The sequence below is a fragment of the Saimiri boliviensis genome, chromosome X (genome assembly GCF_048565385.1).
Source record: "Saimiri boliviensis isolate mSaiBol1 chromosome X, mSaiBol1.pri, whole genome shotgun sequence".
Taxonomy (NCBI): domain Eukaryota; kingdom Metazoa; phylum Chordata; class Mammalia; order Primates; family Cebidae; genus Saimiri; species Saimiri boliviensis.
The window spans coordinates 44,664,356-44,690,177 of NC_133470.1; the positions used below are offsets into that span (position 1 = coordinate 44,664,356).

Sequence of the window (25,822 nt, forward strand, 5' to 3'; positions counted from 1 at the left end):
TGATCTCGGCTCCCTGCAACCTCCGCCTCCCAGGTTCAAACAATTCCCCTGCCTCAGCCTCCCAAGTAGCTGGGACTACAGGCACATGCCACCACGCCCAGCTAATTTTTGTATTTTTAGTAGAAACAGGGTTTCAGCATGTTGGCCAGGCTGGTCTAGATCTCTCTTGACCTCTAAAAAAAAAAAAAAAATAGGTCTCTTGACCTCGTGATCCACCCACTTCGGCTTCCCAAAGTACTGGGATTACAGAGGTGAGCCATCATGCCCGTCCAACATAGACTTTTTCTAACATGCACCTCAAAACTCAGCCTCTACCTATTGCCCAGTTCCAAAGCCACTTCCACATTTTTAGGTATTTGTTACTGCAGCACCCCACTTCCGAGGACCGAGATCTATGTCAGTTTTTTTTTTTTTTTTTTTTTTTTTTTTTGAGACGGAGTTTCGCTCTTGTTACCCAGACTGAAGTGCAATGGTGCGATCTCAGCTCACCGCAACCTCCGCCTCCTGGGCTCAGGCAATTCTGCCTCAGCCTCCTGAGTAGCTGGGATTACAGGCACACGCCACCATGCCCAGCTGATTTTTTGTATTTTTAGTAGAGACGGGGTTTCACCATGTTGACCAAGATGGTCTCGATCACTTGACCTCGTGATCCGCCTGCCTCGGCCTCCCAAAGTGCTGGGATTACAGGCTTGAGCCACCGTGCCTGGCCATTCTATGTCAGTTTTCTAGCACTGCTGTAACAAAATGCCACAGACCTGGTGGCCTAAACAAAAATTTATTCTCTCACAGTTCTGGAGGTGGAAAATCCCAAGTTCAAGGTGTCAGCCAGTTTAGTGTCCCTTGAGGCCTCTGTCCTTGGCTTGTAGATGGTCACATTCTTGCTGTGTCCTCACACGGTCTTCCCTCTGCCTGTGCACGTCTGTGTCCTAATCTCTTCTTATAAGGACACCAGCCAGATTGAATTAGGACCTGCCCTCACCAACCTCATTTTAACTTAATCACCTCTTGAAAGGCTCTATTTTCAAACAGTCACATTCTGAAGTACAAAGGGTTAGAGCTTCAGCACGAATGTTGGGGAGATACAATTCAGTCAATAGTATCTCTCTGTGCTCACCCACTCACTCCCCAATACTTAACCTCACAGACCCCCATCATATGCCCTGATTACTCAGCTCACAGATCCCCCTGCATTGCTGCCACATGGACCCCCCAACACCTACCCTATAGACTTTCCATCACAAACCCTAAGGATCCCCCATCACTCACCCCACAGGCCCCATCATGAACCCTACATATTCACGTCATTCACCTCTCAGAGCCACATTACTTATCCAACAGACCCCACCCCTGGATCATTCAGCTTATTGGCCCCTAGTCACTTCCCTCACTCTACAGACTCACTCATCACTGACTCTACAAAGCTCTAATCACTCACCCAACTGACACCCCATTACTAACCCCACAGGTGCCTTCCACTCACCTCACACACTCTCCATCTCTCATGCCACAAAGCCCCCTCACCTTGCAAGCTAGCACATCAGCACTCCTACAGCCTCCCCAGTCATTCACCCACCACACAGATGCCTCTATCACCCCACAGAACCTCATTAGTCATCTACCCATTCCCATTCCTCAAAGACTTTCACTTCCCCTAGAGACTCGCCCCACAGCCCCCATCATTAACCATACAGAATCTTGTCACTTGCCACTCAATACCTCATCATTCACTCCCTAGGCTCCCCGTCACCCTACAGACTCCTCCATCACTACCCCACAGATTCCTATCACTGAGTTTATTGTGCCCTGGTCATATCTTCCATAGGCCCCAGCACTAACCCCACAAACCCTCATCCTCCCCTGTGTTCATTGGCTCTGGCTTCCATAACAAAATGCCACAGACCAGGTGGCTTAAACAATAAACTTATTTTCTTACAATTTGGGAGGCTGGAAGGTCCAGGGGTAAGGTGCCGTCAGGGTTGGTGTCTGGTGGGGCTTCTCTCCTTGGCTTGCAGATGGCTACCTTCTCACTGTGTCCTCACGTGGCCCTTTGTGCACTGACCCCCAGTGTCCCTGGTAAGGACACCAGTCTTGTAAGGACACCAATCCTGTTAAATTAGGGCCCCACCCTTATTACCTCATTTAACCTTAATTAGCTCCTTAAAGGTTCTATCTCAGATACAGTCACATTGGAGGTTAGGGCTTCAACATATGAATTTGGGGAGGAGGACATCATTCAGTTCATAACATTCCCACAGATGGCACAGCTCTCACCTCACAGAGCCCCCAGCACTCCTGCCGCACACATTCCATCACTCAGCCTCTTGGCTTCTGATAAACTACCCTGCAGACATCCCATCACTAATTCTACAGGTCCCCCATCACTCCCCTAACATGCCCCATCAACCCGTAAGATGCCCATCACTCCCTACAAACCTGTTCATTTGTTCCGTAGATTGCCCATGATTGACCCCACAGAAACCCCATAACTCACCCCCAAAGGCCCCATCACCTCAATATCTTCACCCTGAAGATCCCATAACTCACCCCAGAAGCCCGTCATCGGTCACCCTACCAGCCCCTATCACTGACCCCTCAGACCCAGCACTCATCCTACAGATCCTCCTTTACTAACCCTATAAGCACCCCATAACTCACCTTGCAGAACCCATCACTCAACCCAGAGTCCATCTCTCATCCCACAGGCCCCTTATCATCATACCACCGTTCCATCCCTCAACTCACAGTCCTCCACCATTCACCATGTAATCCCATCACTAACCCACAGATGTCGTCATTCACCCCACAGACCCCCATGACTTACCTCATAGTCTACCTATCATGCACCCACAGACCGCCATCTACCCCAGGGATCCCCCATCACTCTCCCCACAGACCTGTCATTCACCTAACAGATACCCCTCACTTACTCTGCAGACCCCCATCACTCATCCTGCAGGCTCTCATTACCTTATAAACCCTCAGTCATAAAACAATCGGGTACTTAAGACGTTTTGAAGAAATGGAAAAGAATAAATAATAAAACCACAGATACCTGGAGACTGGCTTCAAGTGACTTGTGTAAGGCCAGGTGCCATGGCTCACACCTGTAATCCCAACACTTTGGGAGGCCCAGGAGGGTGGATCACCTGAGGTTAAGGAGTTAAAGACCAGCCTGGCCCACATGGTGCAGCCCATCTGCACTAAAAATACAAAAGAATTAGCCGGGTGTGGTGGTGGGCACCTGTAGTCCCAGCTACTTGGGACGCTGAGGCAGGAGAATCACTTGAACCTGGGGCGCAGAGGTTGCAGTGAGCGGAGACCACGACATTGCACTCCAGCCTGGGCAACAAGAATGAAACTCCGTCTCAAAAATAAAGAAGAAATATCAAGGAACCTGCGGACTTCAGTTCAAATCCTGGCTCTGCTTAGGCCTACAGCATATAGCTTTGGACAAATGCCTCACTCTTACGGTCAAAGCCCTGCATGATCTCACTCTCTTCTCACCTTGTCTGCTGTCACTGGCCTATCATTCACTCTACTTAAAGGCATGCTGACCTCCTTGCTCTTCCTCAGACACAACAGGCGTAGCTCCAAGTTCCGTCCATTGCACTGCCTACTCTCTGTGACACTACCCCCTTTGACCTTGAGCTTCTTTCTCCCTGGCTTTCAGTACTGTAATCTGTAAAATGCTAAGAATAATAACACCTACCTGCTGTGGTTCAAATGTTTGTCCCCTCCAAAACTCATTTGAAACGAAATCGTTATTTTAACAGTATTAAGAAGGTGGGAAATCCGACTATGATATTTGAGAGATGGGACCTTGGGAGGTAATTAGGATTAGATTAGATGAGGTCATGAGGGTGGGGCATTAGTAGCTTTGTAAAAGGAGAAACAGATCTGAGCTAGCAAGGTCAGCCCCTCACCGTGTGATGCCCTGCTCTGCCTTCCCACTCTACAGAGAGGCCCCACCAGCAGAAGGCCGTCACCAGATGTGACCCCTTGACCTTGGACTTCCCAGCCTCCAAACTGTAAGACATAAATTTCATTTCCTTCCTTCCTTCCTTTCCTTCTTTCTCTTTCTTTCTTTTTCTTCCTTCCTTCCTTCCTTTCTCTCTCTCTCTCTCTCTCTCTCTCTCTCTCTCTCTCTCTCTCTCTTTCAGACAGGGTTTCACTCTGTCACCCAGACTGGAGTGCAATGGCATGATCACAGCTCACTGCAGCCTCAAACTTCTGGGCATAAGCAATCCTCCTGCCTCAGCCTCCTAAGTAGCTAGGAGAACAGGCATGATGCCATGCCCAGCTAATTTTTTAATTTTTTTGTACAGACAGGATCTTGCTATGTCCCGAGGCTGGTCTTGAACTGGCCTCAAACAATCCTCCCACCTTAGCCTCCCAAATTTCTTTATAAATTACCCAGTCTTGGGCATTTGATTATAGCAACAGAAAAATGGACTAAGATACTACCTCATAGGCTTTTTATGCAGATTATAAGAATTAATTTTTGTAGACTGCCTAGCGTACACTTTGTATTTGTTGAATGGAAGAATGAATAAACAAAAGAGAAAGTTCTCCCCAGGACTATAGCAAGGACCTCCTTTTTGATCTCCTTGCTTCCAGTATCTTTCCATCCAAGGCTCTCCCCAGGACCGAGACAGAGGCATCTGACCACATCATACCCTTGTCTAAACCTTTGCACCAGTGCCCTCAGGATCGATTCCAAACTCAAGGCTAATGCTCTGCACATCCCACCCTATAATAAATGAAAAGCAGACTCTTGCTCCTTGTTTCCATCAGAAAATCCAGCCATGCTATAGGTGATTTTGACTCTAAGCACGTGGAGCAAGAGAGACATGCCCATAACCTTCTTCTGGCTTTCAGAGAAAATCTCCATTATTTATACCTTCTAAAAATAGAGATATCTATTTAATATTAATATCAAGGCAACATGTTATTTTAAAACACATCAAAATAGAATTGTAGACTTGCCTAAAAATTTAACCTTAAGGGTAGCATCCATATGACACAGACACAATAGTTGAAGTGCTAATATCTTACAAGACTCCATTGTTGGAAATAACATTTGTAAGTGCAGCTTGTATTCTGTCCAAATCATACCCACATTGTGCAATGAAGTGGGAAGAGTGCCTTTTTGCATTTTGCCATACATAAAGTTTCTCAGAAGAGTCTTAAGACATATTCAGTAAATCAGCCAATACCTAGTAGACATATACTGTTTAAGAACAGGACCAACTTTAACATGTTATGAAGATTAAGTAAGACAAAAGCAAACTTTTGTGGGTTTTTTTTTTTTTTTTTTGAATCAGGGTCTCTGTTACCCAGGCTGGAGTGTAGTGGCATCATCACAGCTCCATTGCAGTCTGGACCTCCCAGGCTCAAGCAGTCCTCCCACCTCAGCCTCCCAAATAGCTAGCAGCACAGGTGCACACCACCACACCCAGCTAATTAAAAAAAAATTGTAGAAACAGGGACTTCCTATGTTGTCCAGGCTGGTCTCAAACTCCCTGGCTCAAGTGATCCTCACACCTCAGCCTCCCAAAGTGCTGGGATTATAAGTGTGAGCCACTGTGCGTGACTGTTTATTTTTTAAAATTTTTCTTCATTTATTTTTGGCTTCTTCCATTCATTGTTTTGAGCACTATGTGCTCAGCACATTACTAAGCCTTTTGCATGCTCTGCTGGGCATTTCCCATTTGCTGTTCCAGATCCATTATCCACCCTGCTCTGGGACCCCAGGAAGCTGATCTTTTACAGATGGCATCATTTAGGCTCCATTGATTGGTTCATAGTTGAGGCTGGCCACTTCTCTTTTAATGGGTCCCTGGCAGTCAGTACCAACATTTTAGTCAGGTTTCAAAGAAATCTCTAGACCAAGCTGGACAGAGGGCTCTTCCAATGATTTAGTGATTCCCCAAGAGCTGAGAATGTGAAACTTGGAAAAGGGACACAAAGATCAGGGGTCCTTTGAGTTGGTTCCATAATACAGAGCTTTAGAGACATGCTGCTGAGCTCCCTGGGGCTGTCTTGCCTTCTGTCTTCTGAAAGCTTGATTGTTAACTTCTCCCTGGATTTCAGTTAGAAACATTAGTGTCCTTCCTGGAGTGAAATTACCTGTAAGTTTTCCTCCTAGCTGTATAAACTTGGGAAAGTATGATCTCGTCAAGTTTCAGACAATGGCAAACTAAAAAGCTAGAACTCCAGAGAGCATAAAAGTGTTTTGGGGGGATAAATTATTTAATGAAGTATAACATTCATACAGAAAGTACAAAAATCAGCAATGTACAAAATCTCCATGAATTTTCACAACGCGTAAAGCATTTTCCTTTTTCTTCTTTATCTGACTTTACTAAGTCAAGGTGTAAATTATTAACTTTTTTTGAGACAGGGCCTTGCCCTGTGGTACAGGTTACTGCAGTGGTGTGATCACGGCTCACTGCAGCCTTGACTTCCTAAGCTCAGCTATCCTGCCACTTCAGCCTCCGGAGTAGCTGGGATTGCAGGTGTGCGCCATCACATCCAATTAGCAATTGTTTAATTTTTTTGTTAGAGACAGGGTCTTGCTGTGTTGCCCAGGCTGGTCTAGAACTCCTGAGCTCAAGCGATCCGCTCGTCTCGGCCTCCCAAAGTGCTGAGATTATAAGGCATGAGCCTCTGCGCCCTGCCTAGTGTATTTTTTAATACACTTTGATCAGGGGCGGTGCTCAACACCTGTAATCCCAACACTTTGGGAGGCCAAGACAGGCAGATCACTTGAGGTCAGGAGTTCGAGACCAGCCTGGGCAACACGGCTAAATCCGGTCTCTGCAAGAAATACACAAATTGGCTGGGTGTGGTGGCGCGCACCTGTAGTCCCAGCTACTGGGGAGGCTGAAGTCGGAGGATCGCTTGGTCATAGCTCACTTCGAAGCTACAGTGAGCTGTGATCGCGCCTTTGCACTCCAGCTTGGGTGACAAAGCGAGACCTTGCCTCAAAAAAAAAGGATTTTTTTTCCGTTCAGTAGATTCATTTAAAGCAAGGGCCAACGGCATTTGAAATATATGACATCATCTGTCAGCAGAGACACGAGGCAACGTGAGGCGGGGTGTGGGGTCTGACGTCATCACGCAGCAGCTTCCTTTCCCCGCCCATTTCTCTCAGCGAACGAGGTGTCAGTTTAACACCTCTGTGAATACGGAAGTAGACTGTCAAGACAACCAAACCATGAGCCTGGGGGAGGCGGGGCCTCAGTAGGCGTTTGCTCGCTAGCTGAAATAAAGCAAAACGCCCTGCTTTTGTGGGGCGGGACTCCTGGCAACAGCACACTAGGCGCAGGCGCAGAGGCGACCTCAAGGCAGGGCTGGATGGGCGGGGCGGTGGGAGGGAGGGTCGCGCCGTGCCCTCTGCGCCTGCGCCCTGGCGCGAGGTGGGGCGGAGGGCGTCAGTACAGTAGAGTGCGCGCCGGGTTGGGGGCCAACTGTCTGCCGTCACCCTGAGACGGGCGGCAACGGGATGGCGGCAGCCTCCGGGGCCTCGGACTTGTCTGGCTCCGGAGCGCCCCCGCCCGGCGTGGGAGCTCAGGCGGCGGCGGCCGCTGAGGAGGAGGAGCGAGAGGTGGTGCGGGTCCGAGTCAAGGTGAGGCTGGCGGAGAGTCGGCCCAGCAGCTGGGGCATCCCAGGGGATGGGGAGGCGATGGCTGTCGTAGGATGGAGGGCGGGACCTGAGATTTGGGACAAAACCTGAGTGGCGAAGCTTGAGGGCTAAGTGATGGTGGCGAGGGGGAGGGAGGGCCTGAGAGCCTGGGAACCTTAGTGATGTACCTTGGGGCGTGGGACTGAAAATGGAGAGACTGGGGTCTATGGGAAGAATGGGTGGAGCTTATGGGCAGAGGGGAGGGGCTATGGGGCGGGAGGAGGGGCTGCAGTAGTTGAGGGTGGGGTTCTGAGGTATGAGAAGATGCTTGCTGTGGAGTCAGTCAACCCGTTAAGTGTTGAGAGTGCACTTATGAGCAAGTCCCCACTTTGATGAGCTGATGGGCTAGTGGGAGGAGACAAAGAAATGAGATGCTTCGAACACTGAAATAATTAAAAAGGTTATGAACTAGGGAGTCACTTTAGCCAAGGTTGTACAGGAAAATCCCCAGAGTATTGAAGGAGCAGAGACCTGAATAAAAGTAGTCAGCCATGTGCATATTAGAGGGGAAGAGTATTCTAGGCAGAGAGAATAGCAAGGGCAAAGGCTAGGGGATGGGAATGAGCTTGGCATGTTTCCGTAGGTTCCTGATAGCTGGAGTGGAAAGAAGGAGGGGAAGAGTGGTAGGAGGTGAATAAGAGAGCTAAGACAGAGGCAGATCACCAAAGGCCTTTGGTGCGATGTTGAAGAAGAACCCTGTTGCAATAGTTCCAGCAAACGATGGTGGCTCCAACCAACCAGTGGCACTGGCAGTGATGAGAAGAGGGCCCACACATCACTTCAGTGTAATAGAGCTCTAAGGTAGAAGTTTGACATTCAGAAAAAAGATGACGCCTGAGCTGGGAGTGAACCACGTGAAGAAAGTGGGAGGGATGTTCCAGATAGGGGGATCAGCATAGTCATTGGCCTGGAGTCAGGATGGGTTCAGGGTAACTTCTAACAGCTTGGAACTACCAGAGTGTAAAGTTCAAAAAAAACTGATGAGAGGCTGGCTGGGGCCCTGTAGGCCCACCTGCTGGGACCCTAGGGTTGCCATTGAAGAGATTTAAGCAGGGGAGCATTGTAGGTAGATGTGCTAGATTGGTTGCAGCATCATAGAGGACTGGTTTAACAGCAGCCAGACTGGACATGGTGATTCTGGCAACCATAGTTGAAGGGATATAGAAGAGGGATTGGGGGCCTGAACCCTTGCAGTAGACTCCTCCTCAGTGGACACTGTGGTCCAGAACACCTGCCTTGATCTGGCCCCTGGCACCTCTCTGACTTTACCTTCTACCACTCTGCACCTCACTCTTCAGCTTGGTGATGAGGCTCCTAGTGGCCTACCCTGTGTCTTCTCTCCCTAGAAATGTGAGAGCTTCTTGGCGCCGGAGTTCCGCTCTTTTGCTGTAGATCCCCAGATCACCTCACTGGACGTGTTGCAGCACATCCTCATCCGAGCCTTTGATTTGAGTGGGTGAGTGGGAAGATGCTGGGGACTGGCCAGTAGGCCACCCACCTCTACAGTGGTTGTGTGGCCTTTGTTTGGTAGCGTTTTTGTTTATTTTGCTATTACAAATAATCCCACAGTGAACAGCCACGTATGCATGTCTTGGAGTACAGTAGTCTCCTTTTATCTGTGGTTTTGCTTTCTGCAGTTTCAGTTACCCATGGTCAACCTCAGTCTGCAAATATTACATACAATAAGATATTTTGAGAGAGAGAGAGACCACATTCACATTACTTTTATTACAGTTTACTGACCGTCCACAATTTACAATAACTGGACTTAGGATTTTTCAACTTTACAATGGTGCAAAAGTGATATGCATCTGGTAGAAACTGTACTGTGAGCGCCCAGCCATTCTGCTTTTCACTTTCAGTAGTGTTCAATAAAGTACAAGACATATTCAACACTATTATAAAGCAGGCTTTGTGTGTTAGATGATTTTGCCCAACTGTAGGCCGATGTAAGTGTTCTGAGCACGTTTAACGTAGGCGAGGCTAACTTCTGATGTTTGGTAGGTTAGATATGTTAAATGCATTTTCTTTTTTTTGAGATGGAGTCTCGCTGTCACCCAGGCTGGAGTGCAGTGACATGATCTCGGCTTACTGCAGCCTCCACCTCCTGGGTTCCAGTGATTCTCCTGCCGCAGCCTCCCAAGTAGCTGGGACTACAGGCATGCACCACTACGCCCAGCTAATTTTTTTTTTTGAGACGGAGTTTTGCTCTTGTCCCCCAGGCTGCAGTGCGATGGCGTGATCTCGGCTCACTGCAACCTCTGCTTCCTGAGTTCAAGTGATTGTCCTGCCTCAGCCTCCTGAGTAGCTGGGATTACAGGCACCTACCACCACACCCAGTTAATTTTTTGTATTTTTAGTAGAGACAGGGTTTCACCATATTGGCCAGGCTAGTCTCGAACCCCTGACCTCAAGTTATCTGTCCACCTTAGCCTCCCAAAGTGCTAGGATTATAGGTGTGAGGCACCACAGCCAGCCCCAGATAATTTTTTGAACTTCTCTTTTTTTTTTTTTTTTTTTTGAGATAGAATCTCACTCTGTTACCCAGGCTGGAGTACAGTGGCCTGATCTTGGCTCACTGAAGCCTCTGCCTCCTGGGTTCAAGTGATTCTCATGCCTCAGCCTCCTGAGTAGCTGGGATTACAGGTGTGTACCACCACACGCAGCTAATTTTCACCATGTTGGTCAGGCTGGTCTCAAAACTCCTAACCTCAAGTGATCTACCCACCTTGGCCTCCCAAAATGTTGGAATTACAGGCGTGAGCCTCTGTGCCCGGCCAATTTTTTGTATCTTTAGTAGAGATGGGGTTTCACCACATTGCCCATGGCAGTCTCAAAGTCCTGAGCTCAAGTGATCTGCCCACCTCAGCCTCCCAAAGTGCTGGGATTACAGATGAGCCACTTCGCCCAGCCAAATGCATTGTCAAGTTACAGTATTTCCAACTTATGATGCGTTTATTGGTATATAACTGTCATAAGTCAAAAAGCATTTGTATTGTCATAATTGTTCTATTATTGTTATCTCTTACTGTGCCTAATTTATCAATTAAACTTTATCATAGGTATGTATATATATACATACCTATGTATGTATATATATAAGTTTTAATGGGTGTTTCCAAAATGCTCTCCAGACAGGTTTTACCAATTTATGATCTCACCAGTGGCACATAAAATGCCTGTCTCTCTCACACCCTTACAAATACTAGCTACTGTAAAACTGCAAAATTTGCCAACCTGATAGCTGGAAAGTGGTGTCTCTTGGGGTTCGATGTGATGGTCATTTTGTTGTGGTCGTGGTTCTGGAGGAATACCTACCCATGGTGAGAAATTCAAACTGTACAAAATTGTTGGGTATTTAGGATGCTTCTATGGTTATGGTGAGTATCACGCAACAAACTTCTTTGCATAGTTGCACAAGTATAGCTGAAGAATAAATTCTTGTTATTTGACTTTTTTTTTTTACTTTCTTACATAAACATTTTTGTTGTGAAAAATAACAAAGATTGCTTTATTTTTGTATGTAGTAAGAAGGTTGCTTTCTTCCTACTTCTCTCCCCTATCTACCCTGTTACTGTCCCCATAGGGGACCAACTTTTTTTTTTTTTTTTTTTTTTTGAGATGAAGTCTTGCTCTGTCACCCAGGCTGGAGTGCCATGGGACAGTCTTGCTCTGTCACCCAGGTTGCAGTGCCATTGGCTCACTGCAACCTCCACCTCCCGGGTTCAAGTGATTCTCCTGCCTCAGCCTCCTGAGTAGCTGGGAATACACTTGCACTACCACACCCGGCTAATTTTTTTGTATTTTTAGTGCAGATAGGTTTCACCATGTTGGCCAGGCTGGTCTCAAACTCCTAACTTCAGGTGATCCGCCCACCTTGGCCTCCCAAAGTGCAGAGATTATAGGCATGAGCCACTGCACCTGGCCAACATTTACCAGTTTCCAGTGTGACCTCCAATGTGTGTTTGTGTGTAACAAAGTGGGTATAAATGACTTCACCTCAGGCTGCCATAATCCTTGGCACAGTCCCTTGCACATAGTAGGAAGTTCTTTTCAACAGCATCTATATTACCTTCCTTGTTTTGGAAACTGTCCCTAAGGCCTCCAGGGCACCAGTGGCCCTGAGAGTGCCCTCGTATCCTCTGTCCAGGAAGAAGAACTTTGGCATCAGCTACCTGGGCCGGGACCGGCTAGGACAGGAAGCTTACCTCTCACTCCTATCTGACTGGGACCTCAGCACAGCCTTTGCTACTGCCTCCAAACCTTACCTGCAATTGCGCGTAGATATTCGGCCATCGGAGGACAGTAAGTACCCAGTGCCCCCAGGAGCACTGCTCTGGGTTCCCCATAGGGTGATGCCATCCCTCACAATACACTCTCTCACAGTGGGATGGGCAGCAAGTTATCCTAGGTATAGATCCTGGCTCAGCCACTATGCCTCAGTTTCTTCACTTGTAAAGAGAAAGTTGTATCTTAAAACCATTGTGAGGATTATGTGGGGAAATTCATATAAAATGCCTGGAACAGTGCATGACTGCATAATGAAGGCTCAGAAAGTGTTAGCTCTAATAATGATAATTATATTGTATTATACTATTATAACATATAACCTAGTAATGTATGTTTTAATTATATATAATACAAATTTATAATATATAACAGTATAGCTTTAGCATCATGTATTTCAGTTATAATACCTAAATGTAACAATGCATGTTATAATAATGCTAGGTGTGTTTATTCATTCACTCATTCTGCACCCATATTCATTTGTTTGTGTTCTTGCTCACTCATTCATTTGTCCCTTGACTCTCAGCCACTTTTTCTCTTCTCATCTTTGTTCCTCCACTCTTGCCTATTCTGGTCCCTTCGAGCACACAGATAAATTAAGACATGGTCTCAACATTTGATTACAGACCATACATTAGATAATTGTATTGTGTCAGTATTAAATTTCCTGGGTGTGTGTCGTAGTCATTTTGTGCTACTATAACAGACTACCACAGACTGAGGAATTTGTGAAGAAGAGAAGTTAATTTCTTACAGTTCAGAAGACTGGGAAGTCCAAGATCAAGGTGCTGGCAGGTTGTGTGTCTGCTGAGAGCTTTCTTGCTGTGTCCTCACATGAAAGAAGAGCAGAAGAGAGTGAACACACACCCTCAACCCCTTTTAAGAGCCCTAATCCACCAGATGTGGTAGCTCACACCTGTAATCCCAGCACTTTGGGAGGCTGACGTGGGTAGATCACCTGAAGTCAGGAGTTTGAGACCATCCTGACCAACATGGTGAAACCCTGTCTCTGATAAAAAAAAAAAAAAAAAAAATATATATATATATATATATATATATATATATATATATATCAGCCAGGTGTAGTGGTGCACACCTGTAATCCCAGCTACTCAGGAGGCTGAGGCACGAGAATCACTTGAACCTGGAACACTTGAACCTGGAAGGTGGAGCTTGCAGTGAGCCAAGATCGTGCCACTGTACTCCAGCTTGGGTGACAGAGCGAGACTTCATCTCAAAAACAAAAAAGAGCCCTAATCCCATCCATGAGAGCTCTACCCTCATGACTTAATCACCTCTTAAAAGCCTCACCTCTTAATATGATCACATTGGTAATTAAATTGTAACACATGAATTTGGGGGGACACATTCAAACCATAGCAGTGTGGTACTGGTATCATAGCTACTGAAGGAAAATGTCCTTGTTCTTGGGAAAAGCACAGTTAAGTATGAAGGGGTAAAATGTCACGGTGTCTGCAAATAACTTGGCAAAAATAATATGCTTATATACAGAGAGAAATAAAGCAAACGTGGCCCCAAAAAATGTTAATAGGGGATCTAGATGAAGTATGTATGGATGTTCAGTGTTTTCTTTTAACTTTATTATAGGGTATGACTTTTTTTTGAGATGGAGTCTTGCTCTATCGCCCAGGCTAGAGTGCAGTGGCACAATCTCAGCTCACTGCAACCTCTGCCTTCCAGGTTCAAGCACTTCTCCTGCCTCAGCCTCCCAAGTAGCTGGGGTGACAGGTGCCTGCTACTGTACCCGGCTAATTTTTGTATTTTTAGTAGAGATGGGGTTTCACTATGTTGGCCTGGCTGGTCTCGAACTCCTGACCTCGTGATCCACCCACCTTGGCCTCCCAAAGTGCTGGGATTACAGGCATGAGCCACCGTACCCGGTCTTGAAATTGTTTTAAATAGTTGTGGAGTGGAAGATGTGATTCTCAGCCTCAAGGAGCTCACCTGCCCATTTGGGATGATTGGGGCACTTTATTGATGTCACAATGACATACAAATAGCTAATGTGTATTGAACACTTAGGGCCATTCTGTGCACATAATATTTTTTCATCGAATTGTGAAACTAATCCTATAGTGTAGGGACGATAATTTTCCCCATATTATAGATGAGGAAACTGAGGCTCAGAGAGGTGACAGGACTTGTCCCAGTCACACAGACAGTAAGTGGAAGAGCAGGATTTGAACCCAGGCAGTGGCTGAACTGGCTCATTCTTAACCATTTAACTCTACAACATTTTGGACTGGTTAAAATTGGCAGCTTTGCAAAAAAAGAGACAGATGAGAGAGAGAAACAAGAGTCAGAGGGAAAGATAGTGACAGAGATGGGCAGGAAGCCAAACAGGAAAAGATAGGTAGTCAGACACATGGGAACCTCTGCCACTGAGTAGCCAACTGCTTATATCAGTCACTTAACTAATTACCTGGGCCTTGTTTTCCTCACCTGTAAAAGAGACACAGTAACACTATTTCAATAAAAAAAATCAAATCTGCGTGGCTGATAAACGTGGAGAAAATCCCAAGTTCATGAGAACTGGGACTAATGCCAATAAAGCGGAGAGACAGACAGACACCCAGGAGTCTGGCAGGAATACATCTTCAAAAGGTTATCTTTTTAGGCCAGACACAGTGGTTCATGCCTGTAATCCCAGCAGTTTGGGAGGCCGAGGCAGGCAGGTCACCTGAGGTCAGGAGTTTGAGACCAGTCTGGCCAACATGGCAAAACCCTGCCTCTACTAAAAATACAAAAAATTAGCTGGGCGTGGTGGCGGGCGCCTGTGAACTTCGCTACTTGGAAGGCTGAGGCAGGAGAATTGCTTGAACCCAGGAAGCGGAGGTTGCAGATCTCAAGACTGTACTCCAGCCTGGGCGACAGAGCGAGACTCTGTCTCAAAACAAAAACAAACAAAACATTTTTTTGGTTTTTTTGGATTTTTTTGAGACAAAGTCTCACTTTGTCGCCCAGGCTGGAGTTCAGTGGCGCAATCTCAGCTCACTGCAACCTCCGCCTCCTGGGTTCAAGCGATTCCCCTGCCTCAGCCTCCCGAGTAGCTGGGACTACAAGGTGTGGACCACCATGCCCAGTTAATTGTTTTTTGTATTTTAGTAGTGATAGGGTTTCACCATGTTGGCCAGGATGGTCTCAATCTCCTGACCTCGTGATCAGCTCACCTTGGATTCCCAAAGTGCTGGGATTACAGGCAGGAGCCACCGCGCCCAGCTAATCGTTTTTTGTATTTCACGAGAGATGGGGTTTCACCATGTTGGGCAGGATGGTCTCAATCTCCTGACCTTGTGATAGGCCTGCCTCGGCCTCCCAAAGTGCTGGGATTACAGGCGTAAGACACCGTGCCCAGCCAAAAAGTTATCTTTTTAAAGAGGATGAGCAGCTGGGCACGGTGGCTTATGCCTGTAATCCCAGCACTTTGGGAGGCTGAGGTGGGCAGATCACCTGAGGTCAGGAGTTCAAGACCAACCTGGCCAACACAGTGAAACCCTGTCTCTGCTAAAAATACAAAACTTAGCCAGGCGTGGTGGTGGGCACCTATAGTCCCAGCTACTCGGGAGACTGAGGCAGGAGAATCACTTGAACCTGGTAGGCAGAGGTTGCAGTGAGCTGAGATCATGCCACTGCATTCCAATCTGGGTAACAGAGCAAGACTCTGTCTCAAAATAAATAAACAAATAAATAAAGAGGATCAGCTTTCCAGTTTTTAATGAATTTGTTCTTTTCCTACTGTTTTCAGAAGCCCTCTGTCTTATTTACCAAATTCGTGCACATACATAGGTCTGTTTCTGAATTCCTGATTCTCTTATGTTGATCTTTTTTTTAAAATTATGAGCCAATTCTATGCTCTTTTTATATATATATAAAGATGGAGTTTCACCGTGATGGCCAGGCTGGTTTTGAACTCCTGACCTCAGGTGATCCACCTACCTCGGCCTCCCAAAGTACTAGGATTACAGGTGTGAGCCACCATACCCAGCCTTTTTTTTTTTTTTTTTTAATTCTATGCTTTTTAAATCATTATAGTTATTTATTTATTTATTTATTTATTTATTTATTTATTTATTTTGAGACAGGGTCTCATTCTGTCATCCTGGCTGGAATGCAGTGGCCCGATCTCAGCTAACTGCAGCCTCCGCTTCCCAGGCTCAAGCAATCATCCCACCTCAGCCTCCTGAGTAGCTAGGACTACAGGGGCATGCCACCACGCCCAGCTAATATTTGTATTTTTTGTAGAGACAGGGTTTCACCATGTTGGCCAAGTTTCATCTTGTACTTTGGAACATCTTCCCCATCTATAAGCTTATACAAATAGCCTATCTTTTCTTCTACTATGCTTATTGTTTTCTTTTTTATGTATAAATCTTTACTCTGGCCAGGCATCGTGTCTCACGCCTGTAATCCCAGCACTTTGGGAGGTCAAGGCAGGTGGATGCCTTGAGGTCAGGAGTTCGAGACCAGCCTGGCCAACATGGTAAAACCCCGTCTCTACTAAAAATACAAAAATTAGCCAGGCATGGTGGTGCGCGCCTGTAATCTCAGCTGTTCTTGAGGCTGAGGCAGAGAATCGCGTTAACTCAGGAGACAGAGCCTGCAGTGAGCTGAGATCATGCCACTGCACTCCAGCCTGGGCAGCAGAGTGAGACTCCGTCTCAAAAAAAAAAAAAAAAAAAAAAAAAAAAATCTTACTCTGTCAGCATTGTGATAAATAGACCTAGCTTTAAAAAAAATCCAGATAGTCAATTATGCCAGCTTTATTTATTTATTTATTTATGAGACAAAGTTTCACTCATTTCCCAGACTGGAGTGCCATTGTGTGATCTTGGCTCACTGCAACCTCTACCTCCCAGGTTCAAGCAATTCTCCTGCCTCAGTCTCCCAAGTAGTTGGGATTACAGGTGCCCACCACCATGCCTGGCTAATTTTTGTATTTTTAGTAGAGATGGTGTTTCACCATGTTGGTCAGGCTGATCTCGAACTCCTGACCTCAGATGATACACCCGCCTCAGCCACCCAAAGTTCTGGGATTTACAGGCGTGAGCCACTGTGCCTGGCCTGCCAGCATCATTTATTAAATAACACCTTTTCTGCAGCGATTCGAAATGCCACGTTTCTCATATATACAGTTCCCACATATACATGCTTGGATTTATTTCTGGGTTTTCTGCTGCATTCTACCAACAGGCTCTATTTGTCTACTGCTATGCTAACACCATGTTATTTTTATGACAGTGGTTTTGTGGTCAATTTTAATAAGCTTTTGCCATCCTCCTACTGTTCTTTTTCTTAGCTATTCTTAAATGTGAATTCTTCTATAGAAATCTTAAGGTAATTTTATCCAATTCCAGGAAAGACCCCCATTCAATTTCTGACTGGCATTGCACTGAGTTTATATATTAGTTTAGGATTTGGGAAGTTTGACAATTTTATGATAAGGAAATGTTGTGTGTATCACAAATATTATGTAATACCAGAAGCAGGGGCTGGGCCAGCAGCCCATAACGAAACACTTGGATGTTTCTTCAGGGAAATGTGTGCATTTTCACACTATGTGGGTTATATAAAGACTATATATAGTTTCCTGTCAGTTCAGATCAGGTTTTGCTACTAGGTGAGTTTGTGCTTGTAGACATTCTTTGCCTGTTTTTGTTGTTGTTGTTGTTGTTGTTGTTGTTTTTTGGTTGGTTTTGTTTTGTTTTTTTTGTTTTTGAGACGGAGTCTTGCACTGTTGGGCTGGAGGGCGGTGGTGCCATCTCGGCTCACTGCAACCTCAGCCTCCCAAGTAGCTAGGATTACAGAAGCCTGTCACCATGCCTGGCTAATTTTTTTTTTTGTATTTTTAGTAGAGATGGGGTTTTACTATGTTGGCCAGGCTGATCTCGAACTCCTGGCCTCTCAATCCGCCTGCCTCAGCCTCCCAAAGTGCTGGGATTATAGGCATGAACCACCATGCCTGGCTTCTTTGCCTGTTTTATTAATGGGATGGGGGGGGGTTATCAGTGTAAAATGTCTCTTTTCATGTGAAATGCTTTTGGCCTTGAGTGGCGCTTTTTCTGACATTCCCATGGCTACTATTGTTTTCTGTTTGTGTTTGCCAGGTATACCTTTAGGATTCTTTAATTTTTAATCTTTTTGTGTCACCTTGTTTCAGGTATATCTCTCATACCTCTCATAAAAACCTCATAGCAGAATTTATGCTTTTAAAGACAATTGACAGTGAAATGTATATATTTTTTTGACACATAGTCTTGCTCTGTCACCCAGGCTGGAGTGCGGTGGCATGATCTCTGCTCACTGCAGCCTCTGCCTCCCAGGTTCAAGCAGTTCTCCTGCCTCAGCCTCCCAAGTAGCTGGGATTACAGGCACACACCACCATGCACATCTAATTTTTGCATTTTTAGGAGAGACAAGGTTTTACCATGTTGGCCAGGCTGGTCTTGAACTCCCGACCTCAGGTGATCCACCAGCCTTAGTCTCCCAAAGTGCTGGGATTATAGGCGTGAGCCACTGCACCTCACCCCAACAGTGAAATCTTTAGGCCACTTTTTCTCCTTTAATCTTTTCCACCCTTTCTGGCCTTTAAAATGGAGCTTTGGAACACTTCTAATTCTTAATCATTTTCTGGTCCCTAACCCTTAACTTCTAGGTTTTGCTTAGACAGCTTTAATTTTTTTTTCTTTCTTTCTTTCTTTCTTTCTTTCTTTTTTTTTTTTTTTTTTTTTTTTTTTGAGATGGAGTCTTACCCTGTTGCCCAGGCTGGAGTGCAGTGGCATGATCTTGGCTCACCGCAACCTCCTCACCCCAGGTTCAAACAATTCTTCTGCCTCAGCCTCCAGAGTTGCTGGGATAACAGAAGCATGCCACCACACCCAGCTAATTTTCTATATTTTCAGAGACAGGGTTTCACCATGTTGGCCAGGCTGGTCTCAAACTCCTGACTTCAAGTGATCCACCTCCCTCAGCCTTCCAAAGGGCTGAGAGTATAGGTGTGAGCCACCGTGCTGAGCCATTTTTTTTTTTTTTATTCTAGGTTATCATTCTATTTTCTTACTAACCCACTAAGTAACTTATGTTTCAGGAATCCTAATGTAACATATATTACAAACCCCCAATCATGTTATCTTTGTCATTTTAACGATAAATATTTAAAAACCAGGGCCCTCTACCATTTACCTTCCTCTTTGTCTCTCCCTATCTTGAGCCCTTCTAGTCATGCAGGAGTCATTTGCTCAGACAACTTCTTTGTTCTCCTCCAAAAGGGTGCATGGGTTGGATGTACTCTAAGGGTCAAAAATGTTTTTCTTTGGCTGAATAGATCTGTACTGTCTTGGCTGGGTGCAGGGCCCTTGGATCTCAGGTCTTTCTTCTTAGTGCTCCACAGGTGCTGTGAGCCACTGTCTTACTGCTTCCAGGGTTATGGAGCAGAAGTCTGTTGCTTGTCTGACCTTTCCAGCTGTTCTTTGTCTCTGAAAGCTGCAAGAGTTTTTCTTTTTCTTTTTTTTTTTTTTTTGAGACGGAGTGTTTCGCTCTTGTTACCCAGGCTGGAGTGCAATGGCGCGATCTCGGCTCACCGCAACCTCCGCCTCCTGGGTTCAGGCAGTTCTCCTGCCTCAGCCTCCCGAGTAGCTGGGATCACAGGCACGCGCCACCATGCCCAGCTAATTTTTTGTATTTTTAGTAGAGACGGGGTTTCACCATGTTGACCAGGATGGTCTCGATCTCTTGACCTCGTGATCCACCCGCCTCGGCCTCCCAGAGTGCTGGGATTACAGGCTTGAGCCACCGCGCCCGGCCCGAGTTTTTCTTTTTCTTTACTTTTCTTTCTTTTTTTGAGGCAGGCTTTTGTTGCCCAGGTTGGAGTATAGTAGCGTGATCTCGGTTCACTGCAACCCCTTCCTCCCAGGTTCAAACAGTCCAACCACCCACCTCAGCCTCCTGAGTAGCTGGGACTACAGGAGTGCATTACCATGCCCGGCTAATTTTTATATTTTTGGGTAGAGACAGGGTTTTACCATGTTGCCCAGGCTGCTTTTGAACTCCTGGGCTCAAGTAATCCACCTGCTTCGGCCTCCTAAAGCACTGGGATTAGGCTGGGCATGGTGGCTTACACCTGTAATCCCAGCACTTTGGGAGGCTGAGGTGGGCAGATCACTTGAGCTCAGGAGTTCAAGACCAGCCTGGCCAACATGGTGAAACCCCGTCTCTACTAAAAATACAAAAATTAGTTGGGTGTGGTGGCACACACCTGTAGTCCCAGCTACTCAGGAGGCTGAGGCAGGAGAATCAGTTGAACCTGGGAAGCAGAGGTTCCAGTGAGCTGAGATTGCACCACTGCACTGCAGCCTGGGTGACAGAGCAAGACTCCACCTCAAAAAAGAAAAAGAATTCCTGGGATTACAGGAATTGTGCCCAGGCTAAGATTTTTCTTTATTCTTAGAATTTGGACATTTGGGGCTGGAGGCGATTGTTCACACCTGCAATCCCAGCACTTTGGGAGGCCGAGGTAGGCAGATCACTTGAGCTCAGGAGTTTAAGACAAGCCTGGCCAATGTGGTAAAACCCTGTCTCTACTAAAAATACAAAAATTAGCCAGGAATGGAGGCGCGCCCCTATAATCTCAGCTACTCGGGAGGCTGAGGCAGGAGAATGGCTTGAACCCAGGAGGTGGAGGTTGCAGTGAGCCGAGATCATGCTATTGCGCTCCAGCCGGATCACAGAGCAAGACCATCTCAAAAAAAAAAAAAAAAAAAAGAATTTGAGCATTTCACCAATGTATGAATGGGGGCGGGGCTAATTGTGTGTTGCTTGTTAGTTAATCCTATCTAAGACTTGGCGAGCCATTCCTTCATCTCAGAGAAATTTTCCTTCATACTTGTTCAGTTGTAACGTCTCCACCTGATCCCTTTTCTCCCCCTGCATTTCCTATTATTTCTATACTAGGTCTCCCGGACTTGGCATCCAGGTCTCTCTTCTTTCTCACTCAAATCATCAAGGCTTAGCTCCGTGCCTTGCAGTGGTTCTTCTGTTTGGACTTTTAGACATTACTGATTTTTTGTAATGTGACCTTCATTTTACCTGTTGAGTATTTTAATGCTCTGATTGATGTTTTAGAAAGACCATTCTGGCAGCTGTTGGGAGAGATTGGAGAGGAATACAGAGGAAGTGGGGACTGGTTAGGAGGCAGTTTCAGGTGAGAGATATGGTGGCTCAGACAGGGTGAGAAGATGGAAATGAGAGAACAGGTGGGATGGAAAAGTGCTTTACATGCAGAGGCCATAGGACTTGGCAGTGGTTTGGACCTGGGAGTTAAGAGAGTGGGAGGGGATGGCCGGGTACGGTGGCTCATGCCTGTAATCCAAGCACTTTGGAGGCTGAGGTGGGCAGATCACCTGAGGTCGGGAGTTCAAGGCCAGCCTGACCAACATGGTGAAACCCCATCTTGAAAAAAAAAAAAAAAAAAAGAGAGAGTGGGAAGGGGGCAAAGATGTCTCTCAGGTTTCTGGTCTATTAAACAACTGAACAGGTAGAGATGCTGTTTGTTCAGATGAGGAGCAGAGGAGAAGGCTATGTCTAGAGTGGATCTTCGGCTCCTCTCTTTGGACCCCTTAGGTTTGCAGTGGCCCCCATGAGGTATCCAGGGAAAAGCAGTGACATCCAGATGTGGCCTATGGCTTGTTTCCCCGCTCAGCTCTGTGGGAGAATTGGGCTCCATGGAAATGCTGCTTAAGGATGGTATTTGCTTGCAAATGACAGTGGCTTAAACAAATAGAAGTTGATTGGTTTCACAGAATGGAGTTTGAAAGTTAGCCACTTGGTCCGGGCGCAGTGGCTCACGCCTGTAATCCTAACACTTTGGGAGGCCGAGGCGGGTGGATAACCTGAGGTCAGGAGTTCGAGGTCAGCCTGGTTGACATGGTGAAACCCCATCTCTACTAAAAATACAAAAAATTAGCCAGGCATGGTGGCAGGCACCTGTAATCCCAGCTACTCAGGTGGCTGAGGCAAAAGAATTGCCTGAACCAAGGAGGCAGAAGTTACAGTGAGCCAAGATTGCGCCACTGCACTCCAGCCTGGGCTACAGAGAGAGACTCTGTCTCAAAAAAACAAAAACAAAAACAAAAACAAACAAAAAACCACATACACAGCATACCTGTTCCACTGTTGCACAAATATTTTATTTCTGAAGTACGTCTGGGCTGTGGACTAGGGTGAATGAAGTTCAGATCCCAGCCCTACCATTTCCTGGCCATAGAATCTTTGTCACTTACTATTTGCTCCAAACCTTTTTGTCATCGTCTGTAAAATGAGAATGGTAACATTAGTGTACACTGTTTGTGGGAGGAGGACTGGCAGGAATATGAGAGTAGGAGTTGGAGCTCTTGAGCTTTGGGCCTGGACTTCAAATTTCCCCTCTTTCACTCACTAGCTAAGGGGCCTTGGCCAAATGCCTTATCCCGACTGTGTCTGTTTCCTCATAGAGAGTCACAGTAATAGTAGTGCTCCACTAATAGGATTGAAGTGACTATTGCATGAGTCACTATTTCCAAAGATCTCAGAACAGTTCCTGACACACAGCACTATGGAGTGTTAGCTAGTATTATTTCTTATATTATTGTTGAGTGCTTGTCCTAGTGCTTGGCACGTCGTAACTGCTCAATAAATTATTACTTTATATCATTAAAATATTAAAGGCTGCCCAGTCATTTCCTGAGACACCTACTACAAACGAATTCTTCATGGTTTGTTTGTTTGTTTGTTTTTTAGATGGAGTCTAGCTTTGTCACCCAGGTTAGAGTGCAGTGGTGCAATCTCAGCTCACTGCAACCTCTGCCTCCCAGGTTCAAGCGATTCTCCTGCCTCTACCTTCCTAGTAGCTGGGATTACAGGCGTGTGCCATCACACCCAGCTAATTTTTGTATTTTTAGTAGAGACAGGGTTTCACTGTGTTGGTCAGTCTGGTCTTGAACTCCTGACCTCAGGTGATCTGCCCACCTCAGCCTCCCAGAGTGCTAGGATTACAGGTGTGAGCCACCACACCCGGCCTTGATTTTGTTTTTTACATGATTTGGATGATACAGGAAGAGGGACTGGGGGTCGTTGGTGGCCCGGCTTCAGTAGAAGGAGAGGAAGCCGGCCCAGAGGTCTGGGTTCTCATCCCCTTTCTCATAGCACTTTGTTCTGTCTGCCCAGGCCCATTGCTGGAAGACTGGGACATAATCAGCCCCAAGGATGTCATTGGCTCTGACGTGTTGCTGGCTGAGAAACGGTCATCACTGACGACTGCTGCCCTGCCCTTTACACAGTCCATCCTCACTCAGGTGTTTTCAGGGACTCTGGGGACCCAGCTGTGGTTGGAGGGCAGGGCCTACCTGGCACCCTGGTTCTGAGCATGCTGGTTGGCATCTGCCCCTAGTCCACGCAGCTGATGGTGGCCTCCCTCCCTCCTTCTCATAGGTGGGCCGTACCTTGTCTAAGGTCCAACAAGTGCTGAGCTGGTCGTATGGGGAAGATGTCAAGCCCTTCAAGCCACCCTTAAGCGATGCTGAGTTTCACACATACCTGAACCACGAGGGCCAGCTCTCCCGACCTGAGGAGTTGCGCCTGCGGATCTATCACGGTGGTGTGGAGCCCTCGCTGCGAAAGGTGAGCATCCTCAGTCGTCTGTTGAGTCCATCACTGCTGTACTCATTAACAGCTCCTGAGACACATGCAGTCAGCCACACTGCTGTTGGCGGGGGTGGAGATATTCCAAGGTAGGAAGCTTTCTTTCAGGAGGGGTGAGCAGTCAGAGGCCTAGCAGACTTATCAGAAGGAAGACAGAGGCCCAAGGAGGGTGGGTGGGTGGTGACTGATAGACACTGGGGCGTGGCTCATCTGGAGAACTCCAGCCTTATTCCTTTCACCGCTGGCCAGGTGGTGTGGCGGTACCTGTTAAACGTGTATCCAGATGGACTGACAGGCCGAGAGCGGATGGACTACATGAAACGCAAGAGCCGCGAGTATGAGCAGCTCAAGAGCGAGTGGGCCCAGCGAGCAAGCCCTGAGGACCTGGAGTTCATCCGCAGCACAGTCCTCAAGGATGTGCTGCGCACTGACCGGGCCCACCCCTACTATGCAGGGCCTGAGGATGGCCCACATCTACGGGCGCTGCACGACCTACTCACCACCTATGCCGTTACCCACCCACAGGTGTCCTACTGCCAGGGCATGAGTGACCTTGCCTCACCCATCCTCGCTGTCATGGACCATGAGGGCCATGCCTTCGTCTGCTTTTGTGGCATCATGAAGCGTCTGGCTGCCAACTTCCACCCTGATGGCCGTGCCATGGCTACCAAGTTTGCACACCTGAAGCTGTTGCTGCGACACGCCGACCCTGACTTTTACCAATACCTGCAAGAGGCAGGCGCTGATGACCTCTTCTTCTGTTACCGCTGGCTGCTACTGGAGCTCAAGCGTGAGTTCGCCTTTGACGACGCCCTCCGCATGCTTGAGGTCACCTGGAGTTCGCTGCCCCCTGATCCTCCTGAACATGAGGTAGAGCTGGTTGGACCCCCCAGCCAAGCAGACACTGGTTTTGGTGGCCACAGGGGGTGGCCCGTGCGACAGAGGCACATGCTGAGGCCTGCCGGTGGAGGAGGTAGTACCTTTGAAGATGCTGTTGACCACCTGGCCACAGCCAGCCAGGGGCCTGGTGGTGGGGGGCGTCTCCTGAGACAAGCCAGCTTGGATGGTCTCCAGCAACTCAGGGATAACGTGGGCTCCAGGAGAGGCCCTCTGGTCCAGCTGCCCCATCCAGCTGCCCTTATCAGCTCCAAGTCCCTCTCCGAGCCTTTATTGAACTCCCCAGATCCACTGCTCTCCTCCTTTTCCCACCCTGATTCCCCATCTTCCTCATCTCCACCATCCACCCAGGAGGCCTCTCCCACTGGTGATATGGCTGTAGGATCCCCCGTGATGCAAGAGGTAGGCTCCCCGAAAGACCCAGGAAAGTTCCTGCCACCTGTACCACCAATGGGCCTGCCCCCACCCCAGGAGTTTGGCCGGGGAAACCCATTCATGCTGTTTCTCTGCCTGGCCATCCTGCTGGAACACCGCGACCACATCATGCGCAATGGGCTGGATTATAACGAGCTGGCCATGCACTTTGACCGCCTCGTGCGAAAACACCACCTAGGGCGCGTCCTGCGCCGGGCCAGGGCTCTCTTTGCTGATTACCTGCAGTCAGAGGTGTGGGACTCAGAGGAGGGGGCTGAGGCCACAGCCGCATCTTGATCAGGCTTTCTCTGGCCCTCCATTGGCCCCACCAGATCTCCATTCTTTGCCAGGAGGGCCAACACATGAGACCCCCACCTCCCTGCCTGCCAGCCCTAGACCTGTTGGAGCATAGAGCCCTTCCTCCCCAGGTCTAAGTATGTGGGGCTCTGCTTTGGCACTGCCCCAGAGAGGCCACGGCCTCTTTATTCTGTTTCTGTTGTTTTGTTTTTAACAACTATACTTTGCACACATAAAGGTCACTGTGTGGTCTGTGTGTTTCTCTGCCCCCTCCCTGGGTTTTGCTGTAGATGGAGTCCTCAGGGGCCCTTTACCTGATGGAGGGGAAATAACTTCACTTGGTGGAGGGAGGCTCCAGCTTCCCTGCTGTGGTGGGGAGAGTGGATGCTGAGAATCAGTTCCCGAAAGTGAGCTCAAGTCAGGCACTGCTTGAGGAAGGCCTGAGTCTGTTTTTTTGGTACATCCATCTGCCTGTAAGGGTCTGTATTATGTCTGTGAGTATGTTTTCAGGACAGCCCCCCTGGATGAAAGATAAGAGTTCTGGCT

General features: G+C 47.3%; 1 protein-coding gene across 1 annotated transcript; it reads left to right on the plus strand.

Annotated features, from left to right (window-relative positions):
- The first annotated feature begins 7,386 nt into the window (after nt 1-7,386).
- On the plus strand, nt 7,387-25,513 carry TBC1D25 (TBC1 domain family member 25). The gene is made up of 6 exons (XM_003939536.4): nt 7,387-7,630; nt 9,034-9,143; nt 11,838-11,992; nt 23,195-23,322; nt 23,459-23,647; nt 23,918-25,513. Exons 1-6 carry the CDS (start codon nt 7,508-7,510, stop codon nt 25,274-25,276), a joined length of 2,064 nt encoding a protein of 687 aa, XP_003939585.1. The 5' UTR covers nt 7,387-7,507; the 3' UTR covers nt 25,277-25,513.
- The last annotated feature ends 309 nt before the right edge of the window (nt 25,514-25,822 follow it).